The 24,850-nt window shown below is 37.7% G+C and overlaps 1 protein-coding gene across 8 annotated transcripts in view; it reads left to right on the top strand.

The window, feature by feature from the left end:
- Positions 1 to 4,189: 4,189 nt before the first annotated feature.
- The window catches only part of PCBP3 (poly(rC) binding protein 3), a gene marked incomplete at its 5' end in the record, with an annotated part of 65,731 nt that continues 45,070 nt past the window's right edge, over positions 4,190 to 24,850 (top strand). For all 8 annotated transcript variants that reach the window (XM_083350355.1, XM_083350356.1, XM_083350359.1 and 5 more), the window contains 3 exons: positions 4,190 to 4,258; positions 12,083 to 12,106; positions 14,380 to 14,412. In XM_083350355.1, the coding sequence (XP_083206481.1) occupies positions 4,190 to 4,258; positions 12,083 to 12,106; positions 14,380 to 14,412 (126 nt within the window). The remainder of the gene's footprint in view (positions 4,259 to 12,082; positions 12,107 to 14,379; positions 14,413 to 24,850) is intronic.

Genomic DNA, 24,850 nt, shown 5'->3' on the forward strand with positions numbered 1-24,850 from the left:
CAATTACAAATTTGTTGAGGCAATTTAAATTCAGGAAAGGTAGATATTGATCAACCATTCTGACAAATTATTTTAAAAAATTACCTCCTGCATCTGATATTTCTTCTTTAACAATCAATGTAGAGTTTCTTCTGATCAAAGTTGAAACTGCTCTTGCATGTTTATAGTTACCATTTTCATAGATGTGAGCTTTTGGTAAAGGTTAAGGAGACTAAGTCTCTTGCAAAAAGTACAATTTCATTTCTGATTGATCTTCATATTTTTGTCAGTACTTGTCCACATATAGTTTGAAACTTGAAGATTTGTCAAGGTTACAAAAGAGACTGTCATTGAACATTATCAATTTTAAAACAATGAGCAACAAGAAAGAAAATAAATTCATTAATGCTCGAGCAAAATATCAGTCCCCCTTTCTCAACAAGTGAGAACAATAGGATAAGAAATCTTAAATATAGTTAAAAATAAAATCTAAGCATGCTGATGAGCAGTAGCCAAAGATTCTGCAGTACATATTTAATGTTCCCTATACATAAGTATTTGGGAAATTATTAATATACGCACTACATGAATCAATGGGAAGAAAAAAAAAAGAGATTTCGGATTAATTTATTAAAGTATATAACTCAAGTGAGGGCACATTTAGAACAAAAGCAATGCAGGAAGTCTTTCATTTGTGACCATTTATTTAGCAACCATTTATTTAGCGTGAGCCTAAATGGACTCCAGAAGATGGTACAGGACAGGAAGGCCTGGAGGAACGTTGTCCATGGGGTTGCTATGGGTCAGACATGACTTTGCAACTAACAACAACAACATTTAGCAACCATTCAAAGTTATGATGGTGCTGAAAAAATGACTTACAAAAGTCCTCACATATATGACTGTTGCAACATCCTGTGGTCATGTGATCAAAATTTGGGTGCTTAGTAACTGGCATATCTTTACAATGGTTGCACCATCTTGGGTTCATGTGGTTGCTATTTGCAACTTTCTCAAACAGAGAAAGTCAGTGGGAGAAGCCAGATTCGCTTAATAATTGCATAATTCACCTCTATATGATCTGCTTAACAACTGCAGCAAAAAGGACATAAAATTGGGCAGAGCTCACTTAACAACTGCCTCACTTAGCAACACAAGTTCCTCCTAATTGTGGTTGTATGTTGAGGACTATCTGTAAAGAGCAAGGGGATGGGGAAGAAATGGGGAGAAAGAAAAGAAAGTGTGATTGCAAAAGAAATTGCAATTACTGTAGTAATCTTTTTATGTAGCCAAAAACATTCAGCTGCCACAAGCAATTATTTATTTAGGAACCGGATATAAAAATGTTCTGCAGTCTGGATACAAATGTGGCAGAATAAGCCACAACAACATGATTTTTTTTTAAAAAAATCTGACTTTCCTCTAAAATAACTTCAAGAGAATTTTAAAGAGATAGGTTATTATTCATCTTCCAACTGATTATGAAATATTTTGTTAGATAAATGTAGAACAAAAATAGTTGGAATGCTGATGAGCTACTGAAGATTTTTTTTCTCAAGCAATGCTATGTTAAACCTCTTCTACATTTTTGAACTTCCTCGGTATATTCTAAGGAATGACTCTTGAGTGTTTTTATTTCTCTATTGAAATAAAGCCCAAACAGGCTTTTTTACTGAAAGTAAAACATAATTCCTCAAATAAAGTCCGAGGAAATTCTCAGTGAATGCCTGAAACAACTTACCAATATGAAAATGAGAATCTAGAACTTCATGAGAGATCTTAAATCTAGTGATAATCTTCAGGCAAAGACAATTGTTTCTGTGTTAAAGTACCTTCAAGAACCCCTGTTGGTCTTTTGTCTCTACTGCCATAATTCCAACTACACATAAATCATTCACAGAAGAATAACATTCCAGGGACCTTATTTTTTCCAGAATAATCTTAATATCTTTGTAAAGGTAAAAGGTAAAGTTTCCTCCGCACATGCGTGCTAGTCGTTTCCAACTCTAGGGGCCGGTGCTCATCTCCGTTTCAAAGCCGAAGAGCCAGCGTTTGTCCAAGGACGTCTCCGTGGTCATGTGGCCGGCATGACTAGACGCCAAAGGCACACGGAACGCTGTTACCTTCCCACCATAGTGGTCCCTATTTTTCTACTTGCATTTTTACGTGCTTTCGAACTGCTAGGTTGGCAGAAGCTGGGACGAGTAACAGGCGCTCATTCTGTTACGCAGTACTCGGGATTCAACCCACCAAGCTGCCAACCTTCTGATCAACAAGCTCAGCGTCCTAACCCACTGAGCCAACGCATCCCTGATAATATCTTTCTACTGTGGTCTAATTAACTAAAATAAAAAAGCAAAAATTAAGAAGACTATAATTTAAAGAAGGATGAAAATAATTAAACTACATTTGATTATATGTCTCTTATCCCAGTATTTCCTAGCATATGCATCCAGTAGTCAAACCTTTAGGCTTTTCTAATAAATGTCTAATATTCCATTTCATGATTTCTTTAAAATTAAGTACAAGATAATAAAATATACAAAAAAATAAAATCTCTAGTCTAAGCTTTCAACCTTTTTTCTATATCTGTATATGGTTGCATAAATAAAAAGTAAAAAAAAATGTTTGCTGTGTTGTAGCTCATATGTCCATTAAGGTTCAGACAAAAATGCTTATTTTTCACCAGTACAAAGAAAAAAAGGCTAATGTAGGTCTCCTGCATGCCGAAGCATGAAGCATATATAATTTAATAGCACTGATAAATCTTAAAGCCGGGAGCATTTGGCTAACACATGACCCACTTTTTCAATCAATTGGAAATATTTACATAACAGCTTGATTTTTATGCTTTACATTTTTCAGACAGAAAAAATGACTACCGTAATCCAGGTGGGCATTTCCAAGAATCAAGGTGTCTTTCTTCAAAATAAATTCCACTATTAAATTCTAGTGGTTAAGGCAGCAGGCAAAAAACCAGGAGACAGAGTTATAGTCCTGCCTTGGAAGGCAACTGGGTGACCTTGAGCGAATCACTCTTTTTCTCTCAGCCCAACCTATCTCACAGGCTTGTTGTGGGGGGGGGAACAGGAGGAGGAAGTATTAGATATGTTCATTACCTTGAGTTATGGATAAAAATAATCAAGGTGGGATTTTTAAAAAATCTAAAAAAAATGCAAGAAAAAGGTTTGAGCCAAAGAACAGTTATAATCGCAACTCTTGTATAATATAAAATGCTTTCACATGTGAGAAATTGAATAATGATGGCAGTAGATCTGTCCTTGTTTTAGACTCTCATCTGCCTCATTATGGCATGGGTGACTGTGGCAGCTATGTAATCAAGCACTATTTTGTTACCTATTATACATATACGTATACATACATATAAATATAATTTATATGAAACCATTGGGATTATTATCAGGGGAATGGTCATAAGTGCCAGCAGATTGCAGATGACACCAGATTTAAAGAAGTAAAGTGCATGCCCTGATCCAATGTGTGGATGTAATCAAATGACAGGTGAAGACTAACAAACCTTATGGGTGGGGTAGGGTGGTGGGTAGAATTTGCCTGTTCTAGATAGAGTAGCAAGTCAGTTCGATGCAGTGGTTATGGCACCAGGCTAGAAGCCAGGAGACTGTGAGTTGTAGTCTTGCCTTGGGCACAAAACCAGTTGGATGACCTTGAGCCTATCACTCTCTCAGCTTTAGGAAGCAGGCAAACCACTTCAGAAAAACCTTGCCAAGAAAACTATAGAAACTAGTTGTCAGGAGACCCTAAGATACAAATAAGATACACACACACTATACTATACTATACTATACTATACTATACTATACTATACTATACTATACTATATATGATGTATGTATGTAGGTAGGTATGTATGTATCAAAGTAGAGGCCCAAGTGGGCTCTGTGTTGAGGAGATTTATTGATGCAATTGCTGAATAAAGAGAGCCTAATTGAAGTTCACATGATGACAGCATTGTGTTTAGATTGCTGAATAGAACTTTATCCTCACCCTTAGACTTGAAGCTGCAGCTAATGTGCCAAGTGACAGCAAATGTTTATTTTATTTATTTTTATTAGAAGTTTATCCTACAAAAAGAGCATTTGTTTTTTCACTGGCAGGCGATCTCCTGTGGAGATATATCTTTATTTCTTTGAGTCTCCAAACTTTCTACTTCATCCAATATTCCAAGAATATGGAATCTAAAGTCTCTGAAGGTGGTCTGAATGTGACTCTCACCATCAGATTATTGATGCATGGAAAGGTGAGCAGTACTGAAGTGTTTTCATGTCATTACTTCTAATTGAAGCATAGTAATGAAGGCTGACTTTGTTTATATGTAAATCCAAAAACTGTACATGTATGCCATACTTTTATTCCCTGAAAAACACATGTGATGCATGATTCCTAAATGTGGAATATTCTTTCATTGGGAAGCAAATTTACAGATATGGCCCTAGAACCCTCAGAACAGCCCTTAAATTGTATCCTGTGGGAGATGCACAGATTGTAAATTGGATAGATCCCAATTTGATGTTTCAGAAAACATTTTCCTTTATTCTTGATTGATTTAGGTTTCTGCAGGTGAAATTCATAATTTTTATACTGTACTGTTGAGACCCACATAACAATATGCTCACATTCTTTAAAATGTGCATAAGTTTGTAATAACTGTCATTTGGGACAAATTATTAATAGTCTTCACCAGGAATGATGTTCAGATTATACCCAGTATTGGACACAGAGAGGGAGAAGAAGCATTATAGTGTTTGAATACTATCTGTACTAAAGTTAGTAATGAACTAGTGAAATAAGATGAAATAAGTAATAAATCATGTAAAAACACTTAGCATTAACTGTTAACAAAAATGTTCAACATATAAGTGCAAGAGATTGATTCTGAATGTTTATTGTTTGGTCCAGACAGACGAATGACTCAGTGAGGGTTAACAGCAATAAGGTTTATTAATACACATATGTCAACTGACAACTGTCAAAATAACTCCGGCTTATATACTTGAACTATTTGAACTGTATCCAATCCCAAGCCCGGGTTTTCCCGCCTTTACAACATTAGCCAATAATTGCACCCGAATCTCCTGCTTCAAAGGAACCTTCTTTGCAACAAAGCTACTGACATAACACCCCTTCCCCCCCAGTTGAAGTTATTTGTTGACGTAATCTCTCAAGTATTTGGGTGGCCTATGGACCCTAGATGGGTATCTATTGGGTTGGCTACTTATGTCATTATTAACTGACTGTCTGATTGACTGGCTGATATTTATGGGTCTGGAATTTTGAGTTACAGGCTCTGAAGATTGTGATTGCTGTTGTGTCTGTTGTTGTTGCTCAGGTACTGCTGGCCTGTTCATAGGGGACAGCTCCCAATCAAATTGACAATGTTGTGGGTTTGCTGCAGCCACACTGGTTTGAGTTTCCACTTCTCCACTAACTGGCAAGTTGTTTTGATTAAGCCAAGATGCAGTATCGCCCCCGTGTACGTTTTGACCCCCATCAACTGGCATACTTCCGGCAACCCTCTTCCTTAATTGATCAATATGTCTTTTACTTACTCTATTCCCTTCCCCCTCAATGGTGTAAGACAATGGCCCCAGTATGTCAGTGACTACCCCAGGAACCCATTTGTCCCCCTGTCCATAGTTTCTGGCCCAAACTAAGTCTCCAATGTTGAAGGACCTGTTTGGGATGTCAGGTTCAGCACTTGAGGGTAGTTTGTCAGGATGTAACCTGTCCAGTTTAGTGGTTAGCCATTTGCCCCACCTCATTTCCGCAGGGCTTTTTCCGGTAGCCGTGCAAGGGGTTGTGTGTTGAGTCAGCAAAAAGTCTGCAAGTCTTTGGTGCCAGTCGCCACGGATGATTCGCTTCAAGGCGTCTTTGGTGGTTCTCACGTTGCGTTCAGCCAAGCCATTGGTGGACGGGTGGAAAGGTGCTGATGTTGTGTGTCTAATCGAGTTGGCCCTGAGGAAACCCTGAAATTCAGCAGAGGTGAATTGGGGCCCATTATCAGATACAATCACATCAGGTAACCCATGAGTGGCAAAGAGGCCCCTTAAAACCTGTATTGTTCTACCAGATGACATTGAATTAACAGGCACTACCTCCAGCCACCGAGAGAAGCTGTCCACCACAACTAAGAAGGTTAGGCCTTGAAATGGCCCTGCAAAATCAATGTGAATCCTAGACCAAGGATTCCTGGCCAATTCCCACTTATGTGTGTGTGCGTGTGCCAGCTCTGGTCTAGATCGCTGACACAGATAACACCCTGAAACGCATTCTTCAATATCTTTATCAAGCCCTGGCCACCACAGATGACTTCTGGCTAATGCCTTCATTCGAACCATTCCAGGGTGACCTTCATGTAATTCAGTTAGAACTGTATTTCTGTGAAGTTCAGGAATAACAACACGGTTACCCCACAATATACACCCCAAATGGGATGATAGTTCATTCTTCCTCCTAAAATATGGGATGTACTTGGAATCAGGGTTAGTACTTGGCCAACCCCCTAGTACCCAGGTCATAACCTTTTGAGAATATGATCTTTTTTAGTAGCCTCAGCTATTTCTCTAGCTGTTAAGGGGCATTCAGGAATTTCCTGTAATGACATAATTTGTCCTACTGGGGCAGGGTCCTCCTCGGTGTTGGTTAAAGGCAGTCTGCTAAGGGCATCCGCATGGCCCATTTCCTTACCAGGTCTATGTTGCAGTGAAAATGAATATGCTGAAAGGAAAATTGACCACCTCAGCATTCTGGGAGACATTATTTGGGGTGTCTGCTTATCAGTGGTAAACAGTCCCAATAATGGTTTGTGGTCAGTGAGTATGGTAAAGTTCCTACCATAAAGGTAATCATGGAAGTTTTTTACTCCTGCCACAATAGCTAATGCTTCTCTATCAATTTGTGCATAATTCCGTTCAGCTTTAGTAAGCATCCTGGAATAGTATGCAATTGGCTTTTGAATGCCCTGACTATCCATGTGGCTGATAACAGCCCCCACACCATAAGGTGAAGCATCACAAGCTAAATAGATAGGTTTGTTCTCAATAAAATGAGTAACTGTGGATTGGCTTGATAGAATATCTTTTAAGGTTTGAAAACTGACTCTATGTTTTCCTTGCCACTGCCATGGGGTTTTTCTATCTAATAGTCTGTGTAATGGTTCCGCGATGGCAGCTTTATGTGGCAAGAATGTATGATAGAAATTGACTAATCCTAAAAAGGCTTGTAATTCAGCCTTGTTTTTTGGTTCTGGTGCCAATTTAATTGCCTTAATTTTATCAGCTGTAGGGTGAATTCCATTTTTATCTATTCTAAATCCTAAGAATTCTGTGGATTTAACTCCTATACAGCATTTTTCCCTTTTTAATTTAAGTCCAGCCCCCCTAAATCTTCCCAATACCTGTTCCAGACGCTCAGCTAAAATTTCTTCATTTCTTCCAGCTATTAGAACATCATCAAAGTAAGGGCATACACCAGGTATGCCCTTTAAGGTCCTCTCCATCACCTCCTGGAAGATGCCTGGAGCTGCTGCAATACCGAATTGCAGTCTGTGGACTCGGAACGCCCCCTTGTGGGTAACAATAGTTTGAGCTTCAGCAGCTTCCCTGGAAACAGTAAGTTGCAAATACGCCTGCGCCAAGTCTAACTTGGCAAATATGGCGCCGTCCTGTATCGTGGCGAGGATCTGCTTCACCGTCGGGACCGGGTAAGCATACTTTTGCATTCCGAGGTTCAGGGTGGCTTTGTAATCAGCGCAAATCCTCACATCCCCATTAGGTTTAAGGGGTGTGACGATTGGCGTCTCCCACAAGCCACCCTCGACCGGTTCTAGAACGCCTTGGCCTACAAGCTTATCGAGCTCGGCCTCGATTTTTTGCTTAAGGGCAAAAGGCACCCGTCGGGCCTTAAGCCTGAGGGGTTTAACTGCTGGGTCTAAATTAAAATTAATTGGGGGCCCTTTATATTTACCCAAAGACCCATCAAATACGTCTGCGAATTCATCGCAGACGGATTTGAGGGTCTTATTATTATTAACGGTGTTTATTCCCCCGACCCAAATTCCCAGGGCAGGGAACCAGTTAAGGCCTATTAAACTAGTTCTATGGCCTTCTGTGACTATTAAGTCTAAGCATCCATTAAATCCCTTATATTTAACTTTAAGGGTAACTTTTCCCTTAATTTTTATTGGGGTTTTTTGGAAATCTGCCAATTGAATTTTGGTTGAACTATGTGGAACTTTGCGACCACTTTTAAGTTCAATCTGTTTAAGGGTCTCGCTAGAAATTATGGACACTGAGGCCCCAGAATCAATTTCCATTTTGCAAGGAATTCCTTGCAACTGGACTAAGATTTTTAATTTTGGTCCCAAAATATGGTTTATTTTTCCCTTCCCTATGTGATTGATTCGCGCCACCTCCCCGCGGTTGGGGTATTGTGCCCAAGGTCTAGGGGTCTCCTTGCCACTATAGTAAGGGGTTACCTTACCTTCGGCCCAAACGTCGATTTCGTGTAGACGATTGTCGCGTGCACGACCCCTGCAAATGGCTTGTATGTGGCCAGTCTTTCGGCACAATCTGCATCTAGCAGAGCGGAATCTGCATGTTGCTCGGGGATGGTTGCCCCCGCAGCTTCCACATCTGTTGTCGCTGTCACGCGGTCTTGCTGGAATATCTCAGTTGTCGTTGTGGTGTTGTTGGTTGTCGTTGTGGTGTTGTTGTTTGGAATCGGCGACTCGGTTCTGGTCCTTCGCTGTGGGATGGTTTTGCCGCCATTTTCCCAAACCTTCTGGTGACTTCGGCTATGTCAGCTTCCCATTGTTGGTCCACCTCCCCACTGTCCACAAGGCTTTCTTGGTTTATTTCGGAAGAAGCAGCCATGCTATTGCGGGGGGGGGTCGCGATACCCAGTGGATTCATACGTCAAAAGTTCATCGAGGACTTCTTGCAAGTCGCCAGTGGGCTTAGCGATAATTCTATTTTGTAACTGCTCGTCTCGCAAGCCCAGCACCACTCTATCATGGATCCTTATTTCTAAATTGTCATATTTACAACGTAACGCTGCTTCTCTAACTGCAGCAACGAATTTGGTTATTGACTCGCCCGGTCTCTGATTTCGTTTTTCAAAAATGCGCCGCCAAAAGAGTTCTGATCTTTTCGGCGTAAAATGTACCTTTAATTTGGCCAGTAAATCAGCATACGAAACGCTTGATACCGGCAATGGTTGACAAAGTCCCACGGCAACCCGGTACACAGGTGTGCCACAAATAGTTAGTAAGGCAGCCGCCTTTTTTCGGTCGTTGGTTATGCCGTTTACGAGCAAAAACCCTTTGACCTGTCCCACATATTCTTCCCAGTCCTCTGGGTAGTTTGGATCGAATTCTTTTAAAGAACCAATTTGCGCCATTCGGAGGTTTGTTGATTCCGCCGCGGCCGCTTGCGGTTGACTGTGAATTTTTTTTAAATTTACCGCCTTACGCGCAGCTGTTTGTCGCCGATCCTTCACTAGTCCGCCGTCTATCCCACCTTCGTCGCCAGTTGTTTGGTCCAGACAGACGAATGACTCAGTGAGGGTTAACAGCAATAAGGTTTATTAATACACATATGTCAACTGACAACTGTCAAAATAACTCCGGCTTATATACTTGAACTGTTTGAACTGTATCCAATCCCAAGCCCGGGTTTTCCCGCCTTTACAACATTAGCCAATAATTGCACCCGAATCTCCCACTTCAAAGGAACCTTCTTTGCAACAAAGCTACTGACATAACATTTATATTCTCTCATTTTCTCAAAAACCTCTTGTCTTCATATACGGAGAATATTTCCCTGAGTATAAACTGATGCCCCTATCTTTGAAGCCCTAAACTTTTACATGTACCAAAGCCCCCATTCTGACACTGAAGTGACTAATCAAAGTGAATCTATCCCTTTAAAGAAGGGACACATTAAGTCAGCAAGTTAAGGCATAGAAACAAAGCAGAGTAACTTATCTCTGTAAAATCTTCACTGAGATGGATTGTAGCCAGTTTCCAGACATATGTCCCAATAAGTCTGGGGGGGAAACTGACATATGCAATACAATAAGAGTAGACTGAAACAGAGAAATGCAAAACTAGGTTGCTGTTAACAGAGTTAAAAAGAGTTGATGTCTTCTGGGGGGTTTATGAAAGTACTCTCTTACTTAAAGCCCTGACTGAGATTTATTGTTTTATTGAAAGTTCTGGAAGTCCTAAAATATTGGTTAGACAACCAGTTGTTACAACTAGCATGAGATTTTATGTAACATTATCTCAAAAATTATAAAAATTGTATATATCTATTCAAACCATTGATCTGAAACCATTGTTTTGGGTCTTTCTTTGACCTGCAGTTGAATCAAGGAAAACATAAAGGTTCTGATTCTGAAAATGGGAGTTTAAGCAACAGATTATATTAAGTAGGATCACAAGGACTTGATTATGTGAACAACTAACTAGGAACAAAAGAGAATCACTGAGGCTATGAATTTAACATGGAAAAAATAGGTTTTATGACTGGGTTATTTTGGGAGTTAGATTGGCTAGTTCACCATTTTGTATTTATTTCCAAGGATGATCTCATTTAGCCTTTTCTAAGGGTTTAAAGATCTGGCTGTTCTCCCAAGCATTTGGGCTTGGAGGTGGAGCAAATTCTGCCAGCCAATTGTTTAATTTGTTTTTTTCCCCTGTGAATACCATGATTTGTGCAACCTCAAACATTTTTAATTGGATTTATTTATTAATTTATTCAATTTCTATGACTGTCCATCTCAAATAAGTGACTCTGGTTGGCAAAGAAATAGTTCTTTTGGATTGTTTGGGTTAGGCATTGTATGCTACCCAGAATCACTGCTATGAGATGAGTTAAATAAATAAATAAGCAATTATTTGAAAAAGCAAGTATGGCTTTGGTACTTCTTGCAGGAACTTCTCCAAGGAAAGGAGATGGAGATATGCAGCCAGCTCTCTTCAATTATGCATGAAGATACCAGACAAAAGGAGTAAAAGCCTTTTGTTCCTGGCAGTTCTTCTGTTTTTCTCCCTCCAGGCAGGCAAGATTTCTAAATACAGTAATATCACACAAGAGATAAAGCATCAAAATACCTTTGGACAGACTGCCAACACATCTAAGTTCCTCTGTATAAACACTGTTCTGATCACCATTCTTCAATATGGATAATCCTTTGTATTAAACAGGAACCCCAGGGGAAATTAAAATGATACTAGAAGCTAGTGTTTTGCTTCCCGTTTCTTTTTTTCTTATTAAAAGCTTTCAAAAAGTGGGATGCCAAATATTAGGAGAACGAAAGCAACTCCATGAAACTCAGATTGCCAAACTGGGACATAGTGGGTTCATTAACATTCCTGTTTGCCACAAACATGTTAATGCATGCATCATATTTTACTGTAAATAGAGGCAATGGTGTGAAGCCAGTGTGATAAATTCTGGAAAGGGTTGTTGTTAAGGTTGGAGTTGTTGTTTTGACCTGGCTGTTCAATTTTTGAAAGTGTTTGGCTTGAATGGGAGAGGGAGAAAGCTACATGGTAAACTTCTTTTTCTCCTTATCTACTAACAAAGTACAGATATGTAAACCTTGTTATAGTAGAGGTGGGGAGGGAATGTGTCATAAAAGAATAACAAATAACTACTGACGTAAGTAGCACTTAATTGATGTCAAAGGCTGGCAGAGGATCTCTTTTAATATCCAATGTAGTTTTCATTTTAGGTTTTACTTAGCCAACATTAATATACAGTAATAACTTTTCATTTAATTCCAAATATGGCTATGCAGTCACAACAGCAAGAACTAGCTGTCCAAGAGAGACTATCAGGGCAGGGGAACACTGGCCATCCTAAAATCTTTGGAACCCTACCAATGTGGGATACTTCATTGCATTTATATTCTTGCTAATAAAGAAATTGTTTATTTTTCACTGAGTACCCATGCAGTTGGGACTGGAAATTAATAAATACCACGAGCAAAATAAATGACATTTACTGATAATTAAAGTTTTTACATTCTTACTTTCTTGTCATTTTCTTTCCAACAGGAAGTTGGAAGCATCATTGGGAAGGTAATGTGATGTACTGTACATTTGAATGCTCATACATGTTCTCTGTGGGCAGAGCTATGCATGTGGGAGGCGATCAGCAGGAGGCTTGAGATTTTGCCTTCTCTTCTTCCTTCCTAGCTAGTTCTTGAGAGAATAAGAGCTGTATAATTGGAGCATGAGAGCTTTAAGTGGTAAAATAGAAACCTATGTATTTAGCCATCTCCCTTTTCCCTAAATGTAAACTTCAGCTTTCTCCACTGAGCTAATTGCCAATCCAGTTTCTTATTAATAGCAGGAGGCAATAGAGACTGATCAAGCAACATCTGCATTCACTTAGATGAAATGTGGGAGGAAAATGCAGATACTCAGACTGGATCTTATGAAATGCTGAGAGCATATCTATAATAAACAAAGGGTCAATAATTGTAGAAAAGCCTGGAACAATACGAATAATTGCAGATAGGAAATTGATTTGAAAACATTTTTAGGAAATACTTCTATCAAGGAAATTTTCCTAACACACTCTCCAAGTAAACTAAATAGGTATGTCCATGAGGTCCCTAGGAATCAGGTTCAATTGAATATAACATTTACACCAGTTAAATATTCACACTAATTAACCGATGTTTGAAAATACTTTGGTTGCTCAATTTCCTTTGATATAAGTCAGGTTTTGCATCAATCAATCTGTTATTGTACCTGGTCTGTCACCAGTTAGAAGGATCCCAGAACAAAATATAATTAATATTTATTTTCATTGAAAATAAAAGTCATTGTATTTCACAACAAATATAATGGAATTCTGAGATGCAGCTAATTTAATAAAGGTAATATTAAAAGGTATAGTTTCAGAGTATCATGCAAATAAGAATTATATATTTATTTATCTTAACGATGAAATGGTCTTCAAATATTCATATACTGATTTATTAATATTACACCACAGGAGATTATATAGTTGGAGAGAGAGAAAGAGATTTTACTAAAGGTTATTTCAGGAAAACTTTATATACATATCTCCTCATTAAAGCAAAAGACATTGCATTTGGGTCCACAATAAAACAGATAAAATTGATGCTTATTTTTCTGAACTAAAACCTACTTTGTATGGCTTCAATCATCACTAACTGAATAATATGCAAAAACAAGAACAACAAAAAATATAGCAATGGAAAAAATGCAGTATAAGCAATAAAATATGGATGGCGGATAATCAAAAACTCTTGAATAACCAGGAGTTCTAAAATGTCATTTGGCTAATATACTGTAATACACAATTAACAACTTAGAGTACTCTAAGACATTTCATACTCAATTTCTAGTCAAAACATGTCTCTTTTGAATTGTAAAAATATTTGTTTAACACAAGTCAATAAGAGAAAAGAAACACATTGAAAGAATTCTGTAAATAATCTGTAAACTGTATGTTGGATTGAAATAACAACTCTAAACCCTCTTGCAGGATGTGGCACAATTCCATTTACAGAACTGTATTCCAGAAATAGTTTCCAAATAAGATTGAAATGTGCATAAGGTTTACTTTTTAGATATGAACTTAATTCAAAATATCAAAAGAATATTCCCACAGTTTAACCATTCTTCCAATGAGTTGGAGATTTATTTTGCAATAAAAAGCATATAATGCGACTATTACCATGTATAACGCCAATTCTATGTATTTTGAAGGAAAGTGTGGCTTGGTGAAGTCTAATAAAAATATTTCAGATTGAAACAGGATTATGACTTTAAAGATTTGTTCCATTCTACAATGAATTCATTTCCAAAATTGTTGAGCTTTGCAACATTGCTACTGTGGATGGGGAAAAAAAATCAAATTCTTCATTCAATTTCCAGCATTTTGGAGAAAAGGAGATACTCATTTTAGCAATTATGACTGCAGTGATCAAATCAATGATTAAAATACTTTAAATTAGTTCTCTCTAAAGATAAAGTTAAGGTTGAATTTAATATTCATTTTCATTGAAATGCTCACTATTCCATCTCTATAATTATATACAAGTTTTACATTCCTTTAATCATACAGATTTTGAATTCCGAATCATATATCATAATAGATTACAAATTGTGCATATTCAGTATTATGAGTTTCAAGATTTTCATATTCAGTCTAATTTCTCAACACTCTACCTTGCCTCCATAATACAAGTTTACTGATTGGGCAGTGCTTAACAGTATTACCTGGATACCATGCAAAAGATAATACCGTAATCTGTATATTATTATGACATTTTAGTTTGTTCTTACAACTGTTTCTTTTCATATTGTTGTTGCAGAAAGGAGAGACAGTAAAAAAGATGCGTGAGGAGGTGAGCAACATTACCATTCTATAAAATAACATGGGAATAAATGTAACAGTTCCAGTAGCAGCAATTTACAGGTAACATAAAAATAGAGAGGGGTGGTGGTGTTCATTAGTCACATTCTTTAGCATTGAAAGTAGATTAGCTTCCCTATGACAAAAGAACACATAAACATTTTGAACTACTAGAGAAAACCTGGATCCCTGCTCTGTAATTTTTCCTACATAGATATTAAGAAGTTGATCAAATCTGAATTTCTAAATGCCTGAACAGAGTTCTTTTCATAGGTCAAAAGAAGTTGTAATCTAAGGCTAATTAAATGTTGTTTGGCTGCAACTTGAGTTAGAACCTGTGTGGTTTATAGTTATTGTGCTGGACCGGAACAGTTATCATATATTTTGAGTGTCTGGTTTGTTCTAAAAGCTGTTCTAATAATTCCTATATGAAAATAACTCATAACTCATAACCAATACAAAATATGAAATCTATATATTTTCTAAGAATCTGCTGTATATAGGTCTTCTAGTCCAACCATCTGCCAAGTACAGGAATCTTAAAACCAAATGCATAGGTATAGAATATCTTAAAATCATAAAACCAAATCCTAAAAACCAAATGTACAGGTATAGAATAGGAGGTATTTGGCTGAATGGTAGTAACTGTGAGAGGAATCTAAATGCCCTAGTTGCACACCACTTAAGTATAAGCCAGTAGTGTGCTGCAGCTGCCAAAAGCCAACACAGTTCTAGACTATATCAACTGAGAGATAGCATTAAAATCACGAGAAGTGATAGTACCACTCTATACTGCACAGGTAAAATCACACTTTGAATACAGCATCCAGTTCTTGTCACCACAATACAAAAAAGATGCTGAGCCCCTAGAAAGGGTGCAGAGAAGAGCAACAAAGATGATAAGAGATCTGGAGGCTAAATGATAAGGGAACTAGCCTAATGTTTAGCCTAATGTAGACAAGGCTCAGGGGAGATATGATACCAGTCTTCCATTACCTGAAGGGCTATCACAGGGAAGAAGGCATTGATCTATTCTCTCCAGCCCCTAGGACAGGACAAGAAGCAATGGGTGGAAGCTTGTCAAAGGGAGATTCAACCTGGAAATAAGGAGGAACTTCCGTATGACAGTGAGACTGATCAATCAATGTAATAGCTTGCTTGCTGGAGTTGTGGGGCTCCGTCGCTGGAGGTTTTAAAGAAAAGATTGGACAACCATTTGTCCTGCCTTGGGAAGGAAGTTGGTCTAGAAGACCTCCAAGGTCCCTTCCAGCCCTAAGATTCTATGATTCCTCATTTCATTTTGGACAAATGGCTGTCCAGGTTTTTTTTTTCTTGAAAACCTCCAGTGATAGAGCATCTACAACTTCAGGAGACACACTATTCCATTTTTATTTTATTAATATTTTTTTGGATCCATAGTCAGGAAATTTTGTCTTAGTTCAGGTTTGGATCTCACAGGGTAATATTTCCACTTACTGATTCTTACCTTTTCCTCAGATGCCAGGGAGAATAAATCTACTGTCTCTTCCCAGTGACATCCCTTTATGTATTAGATTACTGCTATCATGTCTCCCCTTAGTTTTCTCTTCTTTAAGCTAAATATAGACCACTCTTTATAGGATCATTTTAATCTTTCTTCATGGGATTTAGTCCCTCACTATTTTTGTTGTTCTGCACTCTTTCCAGTTCCTCAACATCCTGTTTGTATTGTGGCTACCAGAACTGGATACAGTATTAAAGGTGTGGTCTGACCAGTGCAGCATAGAGCAATACTATGACTGTCTACCATCTTGATACCATTTTGATACCATCTTGATACTGCATTTGCATTTTTTGTGTCTGCAGCACATTACTGGCACACCCTTTCTCTGTGGTCTACCATAACCCCCAGACCTTTCTGGCAAGTACTATTGTTAGACCAAGTATCATCTGTCTTGTACTTGTGCATGTATTTAATTTAAGTGCAGAACCTTACATTTCTCAACATAAAACAACATTTCAATGGATAGGGCAGAATGTTCTGTTTATCAAGATCCTTTTGAATTTTAAGCCTGTATTCAGAAGTATTAACAATCCTCCCCCCTAGCTTTGTGTTATCTGAAAATTTTATGGGCATCACTTCTATTCCTTCATCTAAGTCATTTATCAGGTGTTGAATAGTACAGGCTCATGACAGAATCTGAGGTGCCCCATTGCATACCACCCTCCATGTGGACATAGATCCATTAAGGATTACCTTTGGCTATGGTTGTTCATTTAACTATGAATCCATTTGGAAATGGGATTGTCTAGCCCAGATTTTTCCAAAATATGTATGGTCTACTTTATCAAATGTCTTACTGAAGTCTGAGTATACTATATTTACTTTTATATCTATCTATCGATCAATCAATAGATAGATAGATAGATAGATAGATAGATAGATAGATAGATAGATAGATACAGTAGATAGATAGATACAGTAGATAGATAGAAAGAGATAGAGATAGAGATAGAAAGATGGAGATACAGATAGAGTTAGAGATAGAGATAGATAGATATAGATATAGATATAGATATAGATATAGATATAGATATAGATATAGATATAGATATAGATATAGATATAGATATAGATATAGATATAGATATAGATATAGATATAGATATAGATATAGATATAGATATAGATATAGATATAGATATAGATATAGATATAGATATAGATATAGAGACAGAGACAGAGACAGAGAGATAGATAGATATAGATGTATAGATATTAGTGTAGTGCTAAAGTCTGGGGGCCCTCTGGCCTTCTCTTGGCTGCCGGTCCAAGGGGTCTCTCACTTTGGCACCTCTGATTAACAGAGGCACCTAGTGCGGTGATGCTCAGTCACGGTCGGAGACATTCACACGAGGCGATGATGGTCGATCTCTCTTGGTGGTAGCTCATGTGGAATAATGATGGTCAATCTCAGGCAGTCACAGCTTACAGGGAGCAATGGTAGTCAGTCCCTGGTAACAGCAACTTGTATACAATGATGGTAATCAGTCCTAGTAAGAGCAGCCTGCATATGTCGATGGTACTCCATCCCTGGTAACAGCAGCTTGGCGGCTGAAGATAACCCTTCTGCAGAAACAACATGACCCAAATATGTAACAGATGGTTGGTAAAATTGACATTTCTCCAATGATAGCTTCAACCCTTCCTCATGGAGCCTTGTCAATACCTTCTTCAAACATTCCTCATGCTGTTCAAGAGTCTCACCAAAGACAATAATATCAACTAGGTAGACTAACACCTCTATCAAGTTCATCTCCCCCACCGTCTGCTCCATAAGCCTCTGAAAGGTTGCCAGGGCCCCTGATAATCCTTGAGGCATTCAATTGAATTCATAAAACCCCAAGGGACAGATGAAAGCAATTTTCTCTCTATCTTCTGGATGCATGGGAATCTGATGATAGCCACTCCTTAAATCCAGCATACTAAACCACTTTGCCCCTGATAAACACTGCAAAGCATCCTCTATTCAAGGGGTTGTGTACTGATCTGGAATGGTCTTCTGATTAAGAGTGCAATAGTCTATACACATTCTCAAGAATCCATTCTTCTTCCAGACCACCACTATGGGGGAGGCATAAGGACTTTGAGATTCTCTGATGATCCCAGTCCTCTTCAAGTCCACTAAATGTCTCTAAGATCATCTAAGTCACTCAAGAAAATCTGCCGGGATCTCTCTCAAAAGGGCTTATCTTCCTGCAAACGGATTACATGTTGAGAGCTTCTAGAACAGCCCACATCAAACTCATCTTTTGAGAACAGGTGTTGCCACCTCCAAAGCTGGTCTCTAGCCCTCTCTCGCCACTCTTGGGAAAGCTGCATGTTCTTAGGATAGAACTGATCTGTTAAAACCTTACCCTCAGACTTTTCCCTAGTATCAGGAGGCACAATTGGGGTGGCTGGGCTCACCTGCCCCAACAACATCCGATCTCTCAACCTCACAGGGAGGTTTGTAATATTCCAGACTCCAACTGCAATCCGTCCTCTGGCCTGCCATAGGGCCTTTGTAGAGACCACCACCCTTTCTCTCTCTTTCCATCCAGCTTGCCCACAATGAAAAACCAGTAAAAAGCTTCACCTCCCCCCACCCTCCCTCTCTCTCTTTCTCACTTTCTCTCTCTCTTTCCGTCCAGCTTGCCCGCAACTAAAAAACAAAGGAAAAGGACATGAACCTGCACTCTCTTACTCTCTCTCTTTGCCTGGCTAATTCTTCACCGAACCAACTCCAGGCATCCCAAACTCACCACCTTCCTTCTTTTTTTCTCTGTTGGCTTCCTCCTCCTCCTCCTTAGAGCCATGCCCCACCCTGCCGCCAGCCCAACAGCAGCTACAGGACCTCCTCATTTTCCTACTGGATTGGCAGGGCTCCTGCAAAAAGCTCTCAGCCAACCCCATTCTCACCCCAGCTCTGCTACATTAGTTTTTATAGGATTAGGAATAAGGTGGGGCTGAGATTGGGATTGGGGTTGGGATTTGGATTAGGGTTAGGGTTGGGGTTGGGGTTGAGGTTAGGGTTTTTTCAAATAACATTCTCAATATTTAGCAAACAGCATAATGTCTGGGTTCATGTGTTTAAAAAAACAATGAGTAATAGTTAATTATCATAAACAAAATGTTAATTAATTGCTTGATGGTCTTGCTAATATATATTCAAAATTACCTATCACATTCCTTTCTCTCTAACTCATTTTTCTAGCCATTGATAAAAATTATCCTATGTTCTAAAATACACTGAATCTATTCTCTCTCTTTTATCCTTAAAGTCAATCTGTCCATTTCTGCACACTCTAAAATTTTCTTAATCAATTCTTCTTCAGTTGGTAAATTTTCATTTTTCCAATGTTGGGCAAATACAATTCTTGCTGCAGTTAGTACGTGTAGAATTAAATATATACAGTCTTTCTCATAATTTGCTCCTATTATTCCTAACAAAAATAATTCTGGCTTAAAGTCTATTTGTTTTTTACTCATTTTCTCCAACCATAAGTGTATTTTTAATCAAAATCTTTTTACTTTAGGGCTTGTCCACCAGATATGGTAATAAGTACCTGGTTTTTGTTTGCATTTCCACCACTTGTTTGAAGTATTTTTAAACATTTTTGCTAATCTCACTAGTGTCATATGCCATCTGTAAAACATTTTATGTAAGTTTTCTTTATATGCCACTGCTTTAGTTAATTTTACATTTGTTTCCCATAACTTTTGCCAGTTTTCTAATTCTATATTATATCCAAAGTTCTTTGCCCATATTATCATTTTTTTACTTGTTCTTCCTCCATCTTTAAGCTTAACAGATATTTATAGAGTTTCTTAATCAACTTTTCATCTGTTTTTAACCGTATCTGATCAAATTCTGTCTGTTCTTTATAAAATCCCATTGTTTTAACATGTTTATCATATCTTGTTTGGATTTGCAAGTATGGCCACCATGATAGATCAATACCTTGTTCTTGTAAATCTTGTCTGTCTTTCAATTTTCCTTCATTGTCCAAGATATAGGTCACAACTTTGTCATAATTAATTAAATTTGGGTAAGCAAAAGCTTTCATTATTGAAAGCCATCCAGGTATCTTGATATAAATTTTTGCTTTTATTTTTTCCCCATTCTAAAAGAAGTGCATTTCTTATAAAGTGGTTTTTGAAAATATCTATGTATTTTATTCTTCCCATACCGCAGAAACTCATGCCAACCAATTTGTAGATTATGCCCCTCTAGGTCTTTTGTCTCTAAGCATTATCCATTCTTTAAGCCATGTTAAAATAGTTGCTTGGTAGCATAACATCCAGTCCGGCAGTCCAAATCCTCCACTTTCTTTTGCTTCTTGTAGCATTTTCAGTCTAATTCTAGCTTTATTTCCTTGACAGATAAATTTCAGTATTTTTTATTTGGTTCATCAAAAAAGGCTTTTCCAGTCTTACAGGAATTGTTTGAAATAGAAACAGTATTTTTTGTAAGATATTCATTTACACCGTTGCTATTCTCCCCAGCATTGAAAGTTGTAAGTTTTTCCACTTTTCCAGATCCAATTTTATTTGTTTTAGCAACCTTACGTCATTATCTTCTTTTATTGTTACACATCTTGCTGTTAGATAAACTCCCAAGTATTTAACTTTTTAACTATTTGAAGATTTGTATAGGTTATAGCAGTGCTTTTTTGTAAAAGAAAAAGGTGCCGGAACTCACACATGTCATACAACCCGCCTTGCCTACCCTACAAGGTTCCATCCAAAAAAGGTGCCGGAACTCCGTTCTGAGCGTTCTATGACAAAAAAAGCCCTGGGTTATAGCCAACTCTCTGAAATATGCTTTACCCATACCCCACACATTTTGAAGCAATGTTTCTTCTTTCTTGTTTATTTTGGAAAAAAAATCCATTTCCTTTGTCTCTAGTTGTATAAATTCTTTTTCTTTCAGTATAGATTTATTCAAGGACTATCTTAATTTTTTGTTAGTTCCTCTCCAAGTCATTTTTATTGGGTTATGATATGCCCAAACATTAGTTTCTATCTCAATTTCTTCTATCATTGTATTAAGTTCCAAAGATATCCATATTATATCAATTCTAGACCATGATTTATGTCTAAAATGTATTTTTTGTTAGTTCCTCTCCAAGTCATTTTTATTGGGTTATGATATGCCCAAACATTAGTTTCTATCTCAATTTCTTCTATCATTGTATTAAGTTCCAAAGATATCCATATTATATCAATTCTAGACCATGATTTATGTCTAAAATGTATATTGTAATTTCTTTGGATTTTTTTTCTCTCCATATATCTTGGATACAGAGTTCTTCTGTCATTTTTAAAAATGCTTTAGGTAATATATTTCCTCCTTTCCTCCCTTATTTAGCACTTTTATAGTCCAAAGTTCCATCTGTCGTTGCATTAAAATCTCTCATTATACAGAGATTTTGATAGTTCAATTCTAATATTTTAATGTAATTTTTGGTAAAATTGTTTATCATTTGGTGCATATATTGCTACCATCAGTATCTGTTTTTGATCCATCATTATTTCCACCATTAATATTCTCCCCTCTTCATCTGCATAAATTTGTTTAGGCTTCATCGTTTCTTTAATGTATAGAGCTATTCCTCTTTTCTTTTGAAGTGCTAATGCAAAGTGAAGTTTACCAATTTTCAATTGTTCTAACAACTTATAGTGTTCCCTCAATATGTATTTCTTGGAGGAAAATTATATCCATTTTTAATTTTTGTAGTCGTGTAAAGAATTTTTTCCTTTTTGAGGGAGAATTTAGTACATTTATATTCATTGACAAAATCCCACTCTCCTTCTACATCTCTTTCAATTATATTTAGGTCTTAATGTTCTAGTGAATCTTATCTGTCTCTGATCTCTTGGTCTTGCTCCTTCTTCTGTGTATGTGTTTTTAATTTCTTCCTCCTCTCTTGGTTTGACTGCTCCTTCTACTGCCATTTCTTCCTGTTTCTTTGTTTCTCTCTTTGTACCATCTTCAAATTCACCTCCTTCCAGAAATGCTCTTTGGTTGTTGTAGAATTCCATTGCTTTAGGTGGCATATCCAATCTATATCTTTTCATATCCCATTAGATTAAAATCCCTTCTGGAATCAGACATCTGAAATTCACTCCTTTTTCAGTTAATTTCCTAGTTAGAAACTGGTGTTCTCTTTGGGATTCTCTTATTCTCCTCGGGATTTGTTTATGGACTACAATTTCTTTCTTTCTTTCTTTGTTTTGCATTTCAAAGGTTCATCTCTTACTCTTCTCAGAATCTCATCTCTTATAGATATTTTGAGAAATCTAACATGTACTTCCCTGGGGACTTTATTTCTTCTGGCATTGTTTGAGTTGACTGGACATATCTGATCTAATTCTCCTTCTATTTCGTTTCCCAATTCCTAATGCGTCTGCCAATAATTCCATTATCAGGTCTAGGAGATCCTCTTCCTTATCTTCCATTATATTTTGAAATCTTAAAAAATATGAGACTCTTTCCATCTCCATTCCAGCTATCACTTAAATATGAGCCAGCAGTGTGCTGCAGCTGCCAAAAAAGCCAATACAGTGCTAGGCTGCATTAACAGAGGGATAGAATCAAGATCATGTGAAGTATTAATACCACTTTGCAATGCCTTGGTAAGGCCACACTTGGGATACTGCATCCAGTTTTGGTCAACACGATGTAAAAAAGATGTTGAGACTCTAGAAAGAGTACAGAGAAGGGCAACAAAGATGATTAGGGGACTGGAGTCTAAAACATATAAGGAACAGCTGCTGGGTATGTCTAGTTTAATGAAGAGAAGGACGAGGGGAGACATGATAGTAGTGTTCCAATATCTCAGGGGCTGCCACAAAGAAGAGAGAGTCAAGCTATTTTCCAAAGCATCTGAAGGCAGCACAAGAAGCAATGGATGGAAACTAATCAAAGAGAGAAGCAACCTAGAACTAAGAAGAAACTTCCTGACAGAACAATTAACCAGTGGAACAACCTGCCTCCAGAAGGGTAAATGCTCCAACACTGGAAGTTTTTAAGAAAAGACTGGACAACCATTTGTCCAAAATGATATAGGGTTTCCTGCCTGAGCAGGGGGTTCCTTCCAACATTATGATGATGATGATGATGATGATGATGATGATGATGATGATGATGATGTGTTCTAGTTCTCAATTTATATGTTTTAATCTTTTAAGACTTCTAATTTCTGATCCACCTCAGTTGATTTATCTTCTATTTTTTGGATTCTTTGTTAGTTATCTGTAACCATCTGTTTAAAATTTTCAAACTGAGAGTCCATGTTATTAATTTTTTGATTCATTTTATCAAGATCACTTTTCATCTCCTCACGGTTTCTCATTGTAGCCACCATGTGAGTAGCAATTGCCTCTTGAATTGCTTGTAACATCGCTTGAGTTTCCTTTTGGAAGTCATTAGCCTTTTTTTGCTGGAGCATTGTATCAATTGATCTCTGATAAACTGGACTTGAAGCAGAAGAGGGAGCAGAAGTTCCTTTTTTCCAACTTTATATAGATTGGGGACACTCATCTTTATCTTTTAATCATGTTTTGTAATCTACCAAGTAAATCAGAATTTGTAATCCAATAGGCTCCTAACAAATAGGAGAGGTAAATAATAAAAAAATAATTAGTATACCAAAATTTGTAATCTGAAGTGTTCTGTTAGAAGAAGTTTCTTGTTATTCACTCTATCAAAACAGCTTGTAAAAATTCCAGGTCAAGCTGTATTTGCAATGCAAGGAAGTCAGAGGACTTCAAAAACAATTTTTATTTATAATTGTAATCCATCCTATAAAAAAGGGCAATCCAAAAAGAGTCTTCTCTTTTCCAGACACAATCTTCAGGACTATAAATTCCAAAGACACCAAAAAGTTTAAACTGTAAGCTGTGTCTGGGCATCTAGCCAGGTTTTAGAGCTCCAGTCATTTTTTAAAAAGCAAGGTTAAATGTAGTTCTCATTTTTTCCATTAGATGTCCATTCCCACCAAACTTTAAAAAGTTAAAAAATTAAAATCTGATGGTTTCCAAACAAGGAATAAAAAAAAGAATTATAAATGGAAAAGTTTCCCAAATTATCCTTCTTTTATCCCTCAATTATCTCCACAATATTGTTATAAGTCAGTTTTAATTTCCCCAAAGCTTAAACTGCCACTTCTAGTTCAGGAGGAAGGGGTAGAGAAAAATATCCCCCCCTCCCTAAAGCTTGGAGATTTCTTGCTATTGAATGCTTTTTTCCAAAACCAGTATTTTTTTGCTTGTAGAGAGCTAAGGAATTTTTTTGCTTGTAGAGAGGTAAGTCTCACCCAGATCAGCTATTTTGCTTTCTGTTTGTTAGTATTCATTGTCTCCGATGATCAGCTGCTTCTGGCTGACCACATGGGTGCAGTCAGCCTTTCTTGCTGCTGGTCCTGAGGGCTACTTTGGATCAAGCGGGTCAGCTACCACTGTCCCGTGATCTACAAAGTTTTGCCCTATGGCCAGTCACCTCTACAGGGTGAGTTTCGGTCTTATTGGACCCCCCCAGCTGGTAGAAATTGGGCTTGGAGAACAGAGCTTCATTCCCCTGCGTCCGTGTTGCAGCGATGTCACTGGAAACTCCCTCAAGCCTTGGTGGAGCAGTGGGCTAATGCCTCCTTAAGTAACACCAGCTGCCTGCAATTAGTGCAGGTTCGCATCCCACCAGGCTCAAGGTTGACTCAGCCTTCCATCCTTCCGAGGTAGGTAAAATGAGGACCCAGATTGTTGGGGGCAATAAGCTGACTTTGTAATAATGCTGCTTGGGGGGGGTGAAAGCCCTAATAAGCAGGCATATACATAGAATGAAGGCTATTGCTAAGCACATTGGTTTGTGCTTAAATTGTAAGCCGCCCTGAGTCTTCGGAGAAGGGCG

This window comes from Vipera ursinii (assembly GCF_947247035.1).
Source record: "Vipera ursinii genome assembly, chromosome: 1".
NCBI lineage: Eukaryota > Metazoa > Chordata > Lepidosauria > Squamata > Viperidae > Vipera > Vipera ursinii.